We start from the raw sequence: 12,027 nt of genomic DNA, 5'->3' as shown, positions 1-12,027 counted from the left end.
TCATACAAACACACACTCATACAAAACACACAAACATACACACACATACAAACACACTCATACAAACACACAAACACACACACTCATACAAACACACACACACACACAGAAAGATAGAGAGAGTAAACTCTTCAAGGTGAACATATATCTGAATCTCGTCCAGTAGTTTGAGTGTTGGATATAATACGACTTATAATGATAACGTTAATTATAATTAACATATATTTAACATGACGAGTGAATGGTTATAGTGTACAGTACATACTGCTGTGTTAAGTTGCTGCTTGTATGTCCTACACACCTCTCAGTGAATCTGTGATTAGTTATGTTGTTTTCATCTAAAGCACAACTTAATATTTATGTCTAACACCTGATTAATCTTTTGTGTAATTTTATCATATAAATGCTAAATAAGGAAATGTAAACGGAAGACGGCACCTACCCCAGCGGTGTAACGATCCTACCCAGGATTCTGAATAAAGTTGGGCACATACTGATTGGAGATTACTAAATGATATCGTATTGTACTACGCCACATTCGCTAATATTGAATCCACACAAAACTCAGATGCCTCTGTACCTTCACACTGGCGTATAATCCTCTGATTCGTTTGATCCATGGAACGTGAACTTAGATAAGGAGGTTGAACAGTGGTTAACAACGCAGCATTAGAAACATGTACAGCTTGTTCATTTGGCAGAATTAAACAGACAAATGCCGGGGAAACAAGAGAAAAAAGAGAGAGAGAAAAAAAGAGAAAAAGACCCTAAGATCAGAACACTTTGTCGGAGCTTAGAGTTATGGCCCATAAGTCGTCTCGCTTACTGCTTTCGTATTTCACTTTGCATCTAATCACTTGAGAGAGAAAGCGAGAAACTCACGCGAACACACACAACACGCACATACATACACGGTTCAGTGCTGTGCACAACATACCATATGAGTAATAGCTTTTAAATGGTAGCTTTTAAATGGTTATTAAAGAGACGAGAGAACTCGCTTACAGCACTTACACTGCTCATTTTATTGTACGAAGCAGTGGAGCGAAGTGGTAAAAAAAAAAGCAGTTGGAAGACATGCACGAATCATGGATTGATTGTCTAAGGATTGAATATGAGCATTTCATGTTTGCATGAACTGAATATTAATTTTTAGTGTTGCAGCGTGTAGGTGTAGAGCTGAATGTTCTATATTTGTGTTTAGATACTGTTTGTAATGTGTGTATTCACTGTGAGAAATAATATTTTGGTGAATTTAGTGACTGTAGGTGGTGCCATTTCCTGTGTGTGTGTGTGTGTGTGTGTGTGTGTGTGTGTGTGTGTGTGTGTGTGTGTGGTAAAATTGGAATAAGGAGGATGATATGGACTTCCTGGGTATGTGTAGGATTTCTGTTGTCAGAATGATGTGTGGTTCCTCCGTGTATATTTTGGGGGTGGATATAAGAGGCTCTTGAGTTTGTATGTGTGTGTGAGCGTGTGTGGGGTGTGGTGGGGGCGTTGAGGAGGGGGTGGGGTGTTTATGGTTAAGAGAGAGTGAAGAGGCAGAAGCATTAGATCTTTATGTGCTGCCTTGCTGCCTGGGGTGACACACATGTGCAAAGTGGCTCAGTGATCTCAGCACGCCCAGCCATTAGAGAGGCCAGCTGTGACACACGCGTCCTCGAAATGAGGAGAAGACCGAGAGATAGAGGAGGAAAAAAAGAGACGAGCGTTAACGATAGTGAAAATGTGTGATAGAGCTCAGCGAAAGCATGATGAATGACTCCTTTCACATCACAAACTTTCACTTCCTCACGCGTTCCTGCCTGGGTTCAATTGTGTTTCTCAATCTGTTTGAATAATTGTGAGAGGCAGCCAGGTCCTCTTATATAAGCCTAAAGCATCACAGCCTGACAACTCGGGCTCCTCTACTCCACACAGCGTGCAAATCGGCCTGATAGTTTTAAACTGCGAGTCGCAACGAGATGCTTTGACAACAGACCGGGAGGCGAAAGGCTGGAGGGATTTTTCAGGAGGTGTCCATTTTGCAGTGTGCACAGCCCCTGCGAGGGCAAGCAAATGAGATATTATAGCAATATGCTGGAAATGAGTTTCAAAGGAGAGGGGAATAACAGGCATAGTGTAAAATGAGTCTCAAGCCCTGGGGTCTAATGGTCTCTTAAAAGCCTGTCTCTTTCCCTCATGAACCTAGGACATTCAATTTGGCTTGCACACTGCATTTTACACACACACACACACACACACACACACACACACACACACAGAAATATACTCATATACTCAATGCACATGCTCACTACATGACCAGACTATAATCTGAGTCTCAGGTATCAAGCATGGATACTAAAATATGTCCAAATGAGAGCAAAATGGGTTTGACACAATGAGTTCAAGAAACTTGACAGAATTCTTCCTTCTTTAAATCATTATACATTCAGATCAAATGTTCGCTAACATTTCTACAATTTCTTTGCATCCCCACTTATAATCATGCAATCATTCTCCCTCTCACTGGATGATTAGTAATCAGACAAGCACATATGAGTATGAAGAGAAACTCTACGCACTGTGGCCTGAGCGCAGGGAGGCGTGGGATCTCTGATGAGGCATGTCTTGAGCTTGATAATGGCTCCTCTGACCCTCGGACAGAGCGGTGGCTGAGCTGAAGGCTGGAACAGGCTCCCAGAGGACCAAGCACAGTGTTAGTGGGAGCAGAGTGGAGCCCAGGCGAAAAGGAGCCACACCGGACCCCACACATGCTGCTTTTCCACACATGCTTCCTCAGTCCAATTACTGAGCACAAGCGCGGGGACACTCAGAACACCTGGCAACTCATGTCCTCTCTCAAGCTTTTCACTCTTACCGTGCAATGGAACAACATCAGCGACAGACCACCAAGGAAACAACACAAAATAAAATCCACCCTGATTGGAAGATTCTTCAAGTATCTGGGACTGTCATAACGCTGCATTTAAGCAGAACAAGCAGCTCTACATTCTGCACGAAAGCGGAAATCCGTCAGGAGAAAGAATTTGGGAAACATGAGAATCCAGGGCAATATTCCAGTACATCTGAAGGAAGAACAGTGAGAGAAGTCTTCATCTGCGCTCTCCCAGTACTCCTGGAGTTTACTGGCATACTCTAAAACGTCAATCTGCAAGCCATAGAGCGGAGGCTGCATCCCTCAAGACCGGGGGAAAGAGACAAGCAGAGTGGCTAGTGGCACACACACGACGAGATCACTGCTGCAGCGTTTAACTCCAGCCACACAGCTTCTCCCCCTCCCCAAATGACACACACACACACTCCCACACAGTTACAAATGCACTCTGGCTACTACTGGTTGCAACTACAGCACCTCTTGGAGGAGGCATGAGGTGAAACGTCACAAAAAAGCAGTGGTAGATGAAAGAAAAAGATATAATAGTGTGGAGAAAAAAATTAAGCTCCTCAGAAAAGTAGGCTGTATTGAAAGCATGTGTGCAAGGACGAAGTCACAGGAAGCACAAGAAGTGATGAGACAAAGTATGCAGCCAGATTTCGTCCTTCTTCTCAGTTCAAAATAATCTCTCCTCCAGTTTCTGTAGAGGACCGCAGCCTCTTTCTGTGCCAGCCAGACCTGGCAAATAAGTGGAGTAGCGAGAAAAGGAGAAAAAGAGAATAGAGGAGCCCGGTTGTCTTTCTTCCTCCCCCTCCTCCTTCTCTCTCCCTCGTTCTCTCCGTTTCACTTTTCTCTATCCCTCCCCTTCTATCATGGAAGATTGCAAGGCTGTGCAAGGCTGCACTCTCTTCTTGTTTATCCAGCCTCCTCTCGCTGTCTCATTCTATCCTTCTCTCTGTTAGGAGAAAAGAAGTGCAAAAGGGGGGCGGTTCAGTGGGCAGGTGCAGCTCAGCTGGGATTCGGAGTGAGAGAGGAAGCGAAAGACAAAGGAGAGAGAGAGGGAAATGTCTGGCTGGGCTTATTATACAATTAAACCCTGCTGAAGTTCTATTCTCGCACATTGTCCCAAGCTCAGTGGGATCAATTCATTTTGTTCTGACAGTGTCTGAGCACGAACAGTCGGACCTTGGATTTTCTGTGTCTAACACGATCAGAGCCTATAGGACATAAGCCCTATGAACTTCAGCACCACGGACAGTGACAAGTCGATAAAGTCGAAACGGCTGCCTTAGAGAGCAAAGATTCAGGAAGCACAAAACCAACAAGACCCAGGATAAAAAGAGTAAATAATGGGTACCATTATTCTGGATGAAATACAAAAAAAATTGAGGACTCTCACACACAAAAAAGAAGAGTAACCATGAGATATAACCTCCTGACCTAGCCTGACACGACATCACAAAACTACTAGTAATTTAAACCCAGGCATAACCACCACCTGAGATGATCATAACATCAACCCCCATGATAGCACACTATCACACCTCCAGAAATAATGTGACATATGTGTGCATGAAATAAAGAATAATAAAATCCACTGTATGTATCTCAACACCGGCTGTGTTTGGACTGTGAACATGAGAAAGCCGAAAGTGTGGCTCATGTCATATCCTCCAATGTGTGGAGCTCTCACTCTTGCACTTAGGATTGTTAGCGCCGCATAATTATAGCCGACAAAGTCGATCTGTTAGAGCTACTTCACTGGGGTCCTGAAAATCATTCGATCTTCAAAGGGAAAATCACAGTAAGTCATTCTGAAGGCTATACTTTTCATTGGGATTCAAGCAAATAACACAAACACCGGTACATTAGTGGCGTAAAGATTAGGTATAAACATTCGGGTGTAGTCTGATGTATTTAAAAATGGATTTCCCAAAAAGAAAGATAGGTGCTGTACTGCTTACAAGGTCGCCACCTAGTGGTAGCAGGATGCCTTGTAGGAGCACATATCTGATTGAATCAAGTCCATTCGGTTCAGTTAACCTCAAACGCTAATTCAAATTAACTTTGAACACAAGCACTTGCATTGAAGAAGTAAAATAAAATAATGTAACAGCAAGAATACTCTAAAAGTCGATCTACATGGATTCCCCTTCTCATTTTTCTTCGCAATGACTCACCCTTTTATTATAATGCATCTCACTTTGTGTTGCATCGAATGATTTTCTATTTTGATGCAGGTGGATTTTTGTATTTCTGAGAAATGCCTTCTCTTATCAGCCTTATTATTAGTTCTCCTTTCTTTCCACCTTTACTTTACGCCACTCTTCTCCATCTGTCTAATGATTTCAGAAAACGTGCTAAAGTAAGAACACTCCACCTCCCACAACCAGCATGACCACTCTAACTTGGGAATATTGACTTCTTATTAAACCGGAGATTGCTGACAGCAGCAAGTTAATTAAAAATTATGCACTGAAGAAAAGATGTTCCTTTTGAAAGGGACAGGGAGGTATTTTGACCATCAAACAGCACAAACGTATCAGATTTCATTCCTCAGAACAGGAATGTGTTATCTATCTTTACCTCCAACATGTCAATATGGTCTTTTTTTTTTATCCTAGCACATTACATCAGACCCTTATCAGTCTGCTTAAGTGCACTTATGCATAGCTAATCAGTGTGCAGTCTGCACCGTGGCCTGATCTCAACACCTTCCCCTTTTAATCACAACATTCAACAGTGTCCCATGATAACTGACAGAAATCAAAGTGCTACTTTGCTTGTCAAATTTGCTGCGAGGGTGTGTGAACAAGAGTGAGTGTGCATTGATGAAAGTGATAAGTACCAGATTGACATAATTACACATTTAGGATATTCACACAGCAATTGGTGAACAGTTTGGGCGCAGGGTTGGAGGTGTGTGTGTGTGTGTGTGTGTGTGTGCGTGTGATTCTGTCTATTAGAGAAAAGTATATTCTGAGCAAGATAACTTTGAATGAGCTCTTGATTAATCTTTTGTCTGGAGATAGAAAGCAGTTATGTGGCATTATGTGAGTGAGGGCTGAGGACATTCAATTTCAATTTCAATTGAACAACCCTGACACCGCATGACAACTGTCGGGCATCAGATACCAGCTATCAACCATGGTCTTTGTGGTGTTTATTGCACTAGTTGGCAATGAGCAAGGTGTTGTGTGATAAGGAAGGACTAGTGAGTGGAGAGAAAATGGGAGTAAAAAAAAAAAAAAAAAAAAATCTGCTAACGTGCTCAACCTTTTCCAACCCATGTGCTATAACTAGCTATATTTTTTGCAACAAAGTGACAAAACAGACCAAGAATTTTAAGCAGAATGTTTAAACAGATTTCCAGTGGGCTATTTGTGTGGCTACATCGCAAACCACATGAGAAAATAGTATACCACTACAGGTACTGTAATCTCAGAAAGAAGCTACTTTACACTATCACTGGATTGGAATGCTCAGTTGTATATCTTTTTTAAGCTTGGTGTGGTAAGGTACAACAGTCCTTAAGGTCTACTTATGTAACTTAACTGAGTTTTATACCGTATAACTACAAGAGTTTGAGGTTACAGTGGGCACAGGCTCACCGAAACTGGATAGTTGAAGACTGGATAAGGGCCAGGTGATGTTTTCTCAATTATCAACTCTGCAGTTTCTGTGAGCCGGTGCAAACTGTAGTCTCACAACCTTGTCCTTTGCTGAAAGGACTTGAACCCGATGTGTCTTCTTCCGTTGAATCCATCCGTCTCATGGTTTGACAAGTTATGCTTTCTGAGATACTTTTCTGCTCACCATGGTTGTAAAGAAAGTTATTTGAGTTACCGTAGCCTCAGGTCAGCTTGACCCAGTCTGGCCATTCTTCTCTGACCTCTATAATTATCAAGGCATATCTGCGGGAGAACTGCCACTCGCTGGAGGTATTTTGTTTTTTGCACCGTTCTGTGTAAACTGTGAGACTGTTTTGCATGAAACTCCCAGGAGATGAGCAGTTTCTGAAACAAGCAGATTCTCAATCCAGCCCATCTGGCATCAACAACCATGCCAGTGTCAAAGCAAATGAGATAATTTTTCCCCATATTGATGTTTGATGTGAACATTAACTGAAGCTTTTGACTCCACATGCTGAACTGTCCTTAAGCAAGACACTGAACCCAAAGTTGCTCCTGATAGCAAGTTAGCGCCTTGCATGGCAGCTCTGCTACCACTGGTGTGTGTGCGAGTGTGTGTGTGAATGAGAACCAATGTAAAGTGCTTTGGAACCGCTAAGGTTAATAAAAGCGCTATATAAGTGCAGACCATTTACCATTTATGCACGTCACTGCTATCAGATGACTCCATGAGAAGGTGTACAGGTGTTCCTATACATTCCTAAACTGGCCAGTGAGTGTATAGTCATTGCGGTGTGTACAGTTTTTCACAGAAACATAAGGCCAGAACATTGTGTGATCAGCAGTCAGCTTTGGTTGGCTCCATTTCCTTCTCAGCTTGGTGTGCCACAGTCTGCTATGCATGTACAGTATGTTCATCATTGTAAGGATTTTTTAAATCATTCAGTCATGTCACAGTTCATTTGGTGCAGAGGCTTGTGGATACTTCCACTGACCTGAGTGTTACGGTTAATATGCTAAATAATGCAGCCCAATAATGTGCCAAATAATGCAGTCTACAGTACACCAAACCCAAACTGTGACCTCAGTATAAAAAAGTTTGTCAAAGTTTGCACTTTTCTTTTTGAGAACAAGCCTAATATTCCAGGCAAGGTCAAAACTGTCGTGTGTTCTTGTCATTACAATGAGATTTCATCTCTACTAAAAGGGAAATATAGTACAATCTCCAGCCAGCAGCAGAGTAGGAGACACAGAATGAGTCACGCACTTCTCTATGATTTAGTGACCAATCCCTTAGCATGTGGGTATGAATGGCTGCTGAATATGTTGTCCTTTCATATTTGTGAATATGACAGTAGGTGTGAGGGGAAACAAAAATGATTTGGCAGTTAACGGGAAATGTGAATGTGTAGGTGTCCATGACTCAGTGGTATGTGTTAAAACAGTGGATTGCACATTCTTCTCCGATCTCTTTTATAGTGCATAGAGCACTGACCATGTGTGAGAATTTAGTCATTTGATTTTTTTTCAGAAAAAATTTATGAAGAGAGAGAAATTAGAGTGAAAAGAACAGGGAATAGGTGAGGAGAAAACGGAGCAAGACTGAGAAAGATTAGCTTATTTGAAGCCTCTGAGAGACATTTTCTCATCTCCATTGCAGGGACAGGGACATGGAGGATGCAAGATGAGCTACATGGATGGTTTTCCAGAATAAAAACAGCCTCTTATCAGCTTGCACGTTCACAGTGTGGTAACACATCCGCTTCTTAAAACAGCTCAAGGACTTTCCACATCGTTCAGTTTTCTGGCACTCAGCACTTTGGGAGTGTGCGAGAGATCCAAGGCTCTTGGGTCAATTTACAGGTGAGGATTTTATTTTGTGGAGACACTGGGATTCAGGTTCATACACAACTCACACATGGAAATGAGCAGTATAACTCATACCACTGAGAAAATGTTTAAGTATAAAGTCATTGTTTGCTGCAGACGACTGAGACTCATGAGTGCATAAACTAGTGATATTTTTCAAGCTACTGGCTCAGTGTGGTCCTCTCATGCCCCCTGGTGGTGTTCCAGTGAGACGCTTTGAAATAAAATTGGATGGATATTTTGTGTCGCACTGTAAAGCAAACAGCAGCTGCGTGTTGTGTTGTGTTGAGCTGCAGGATGGATGCAATATGTTTTGTTTCATAACGTGTTGGGCTCGTTTTCAGTTTGCTGCTAATTTTACTTTGGTTTGCATCTGTTTTTTATATTAGCATCAACAAAAATGGCTACCATTATAAAATTATAATTGTATTTTTCTCTTTTATGTAGTTTTTACTGAAATAACTATTACAAATAGTTTTTGGGTCCATTTTCTTTCGGCCGTGTGATTTGGGAAGTAAAAAAAAAAAGATGTATTTACCTTCTTAATCACATTTTGACAATTCAGGGGATAAAGTTCCTATACACTTTCCATTTAACCTCGCGGTATGTTGAAAAGCCAGGAATATTAAACAAGCAACTTTTTATGCTGATTATAGCCACAACCTCTAATCAGACAGTGCGATTAACTGACCAAGTGAATCTGTAGCACTCTCAAAAGACTCCAAAAATGAAATTTAGCCTGGAATCAGTGAATTGTGTTGAATATCTGCTTCGGTCTCAAAGCAGACTCAGATTTTACTCAATCTAGACTAGGCATGGACTTGGACTCATGTTTCAGCATGTTCCCTTTCAGTCTGGATATTTTTAAAGACTAGCTGAATTAGTGTATAAGTGATGAATAATTGATGGATCTCAGTAGTCTCATGTTTCCGAATCTGTTCACACACTGTTTAAGGATTAAGGAGGCATAAATATTCACTCACCATCGTTGCAGAGCGGCCCTCCAAACGACGTCATACTGCAGTCACAGGTAAAGCCCTCCCACTGCTGTAGACACACACCCTGATTGGAGCACGAGTCTTCCTGACAGGTAGTGCTGGGACCTGCGCAGACAGACAAAGAGAAGATTAAGAGAGTCATTTAAATTCATGGGCACTGACCAATAATCAGAAGAACCGTCTGGCAAAACGATTATTAATTTGGCAACAACTCATGTAATGAATCGTCCAACACGTTCTGGTCTAGTACTGATTAAACTATGCGGCAATCCTGAGTGATTGTAAATTTACTCCATGTCATGTGCAGTAGAGCAGGAGGAGACTAAAACTGAGAGCAGTAATGTATTATGATGTATTATATGAGTTCATTAACTATAGGCAAGCAAGGAACGAGATCAAATATAAAGTATTATTAATTTATAGTAGTTGGAGTATTATCATTTATTGAAATTTAAAGGCACAGACCTTTTATCGATCAAATCTGTTAATATTCTGTTACAAAATAATGACCATTCCTTTATTCGAAGCCAATTATTAGCATGTCCTTTGATATAAATATTGCTGAAATATTTCGCAAACAAGCCTCATATTTCCTTTCGAAGGCATGTGCTGTTCTCGTCAGCGCTGAGCAGGAATACATCGCTACACTGTTTTTTTGTACTGTATAATTACTTTATAAAGATGGCTGCATTTTGTTGCGGTGGTGCAGTCAGCCTTGAAGGCAATTTTCGGCTCAGTGACAGCTCCTTTCAGTGGCTGCGGTAATGATAACAGGTCTCCTTTGTGATAATGAAGTCTGTCGCTGATATTGTTGAAGTGGATGTTAAAAAAATGCCTGGGGAAATGAAGCCCAAAGATAAACGGGGGCCATCTGGAAGGGGTCATTTTATGCTCGGTGTCTAGTGGTGAAGCAGCAGGGCAACGGGCCAAGCATATTTCAGCCGGCAGCAACAGTTCTGTTCCCATTACCCTCAGCACTCCAGTAGGCATGTAAAGCAGCGCACTCAACCATCAGACCCCTCTCTTCTCCATCATACAGCCATTTGGCCAATCAGCCATGCAGAGGTAGCGACAGGACAGGAGAGACTCTGAGACGACAGGTAATGCAATCCAGATGAGCTCAGTTTCTTCTGTCTCTCCTAATGTGTGTGTCTGGAGCTCATTTAAAGTGCAGGAGGAACAGTGTAGTAGGGCCAGCGAGGCACACGGCATGCACCGTCTCCTAACTGGAGCCTTATTAACTGCAAAAACTCATTCTATTGCATTCCTATCATACGATACCGATATGGGGAATCTCAACTAACCTGTATTTCCATCTGACTCTATTGAAACTTAAGGGGTCCAGACTACATGCAGTAGGTGAAAGGGATCAGAATTAGGAAAGACAGTATTAAAGCCAATCACATGCCTTCATTAACAACAGTACATGAATGTGAGCTCTAAAAAAACAATCATGACACAAAAGTGAAGGAGACCGACACAGGACACTTTAAGACTCTGGGGGATGTAAATACAAGTTTTTTTTTGTTGTTGCTTTTTTTCAGTGCTTGTATTTACAGGGATGATTCTACTCCAGTGTCATGTAGGTAGAAATGATCGACGACATTAGACTTTCAAACTCGAGGAGGGGTTCAGGGAGGCACTTGGTTTAAACAGACATATATCTATCTACCTTGCAGGTCAGCTTTCATCAATGCAACTTTTGTCAGCCAAACAAATAAAGAAAAGCAAAATACACAAGATGTTAGTAAAGGCACAAAGATGTTCGTGATTACAGAAAATGAATAAGTAAAATGTGAAAGGGGTTGGGATTGGGTGCATGATAATGCTCAGAATTGAACACAGGAAAAGTAGAGTAGATACGGACATGGTGTTAAAAGTGCACAGCTACAGTAACATACAGGAAAAAGGAGAAGATCACAGGGTGGTGGTAAAAACTAAAAGAGTGGAAAATGAGAAGAAGAAAAATAGGCAATGCCTCACATTAAGGTGGAATAAGTTAATGGCATTAATTCACATTAAGAAACTATTAACTTTAACATCAATGCATCATAAGAGATCATATATGATTCAATATATGATTAACAGCTACAGTAAATAATGTAGCTAAAAGCTAAACGGTCTGCACTTATATAGCACTTTTTTATAATTAGCAGTTCTATAATGCGCTTTACACTGTGTCTCATCCACCCATTCACACACACACACTCACACACTAATGGTAGCAGAGCTGCCATGCAAGGCGCTAGCCTGCCATCGGGAGCAACTTGGGGTTCAGTGTCTTGCCCAAGGACACTTTGGCACGTGGAGTCATGTGGGCCGGGAATCAAACCACCAACCCTACGATTAGTGGACAACCCGCTCTACCACCTGAGCCACAGCCGCCCAATAACAACAACAACAACAACAACAATAATAATAATAATAATAATAATAATAATAATAATAATAATAATAATAATAATAATAATAATAATAATAATAATAATAAGCAATTGTAAATATTTTTTTCCATCCACGATGGAAAACAGGTCCACATAAATGACTATAAATAAAATGATATGATACCAAACAGGGATTAGAAACGTTACAGGGACGAAAATGAAAATTTTCATTTGCATATAATCTAAAACACAAAGGTAGTCTA

The 12,027-nt window shown here is 41.2% G+C and overlaps 1 protein-coding gene across 13 annotated transcripts in view; it reads right to left on the bottom strand.

Annotated features, from left to right (window-relative positions):
• The window catches only part of nrxn1a (neurexin 1a), a 170,320-nt gene that overhangs the window by 44,063 nt on the left and 114,230 nt on the right, over positions 1 to 12,027 (bottom strand). For 11 of the 13 annotated variants that reach the window (XM_017484124.3, XM_053685086.1, XM_053685089.1 and 8 more), the window contains one exon: positions 9,366 to 9,485. In XM_017484124.3, the coding sequence (XP_017339613.1) occupies positions 9,366 to 9,485 (120 nt within the window). Of the gene's footprint in view, positions 1 to 2,567; positions 3,783 to 9,365; positions 9,486 to 12,027 lie in introns of those variants that run through there. The other 2 variants (XM_053685092.1, XM_053685091.1) reach the window with 2 other exon arrangements.

Source organism: Ictalurus punctatus, chromosome 13 (assembly GCF_001660625.3).
Source record: "Ictalurus punctatus breed USDA103 chromosome 13, Coco_2.0, whole genome shotgun sequence".
Lineage (NCBI taxonomy): Eukaryota > Metazoa > Chordata > Actinopteri > Siluriformes > Ictaluridae > Ictalurus > Ictalurus punctatus.
The sequence above is the reverse complement of the archived record's forward strand: the minus strand, read 5'-3'. Positions and strand labels throughout refer to the sequence as shown.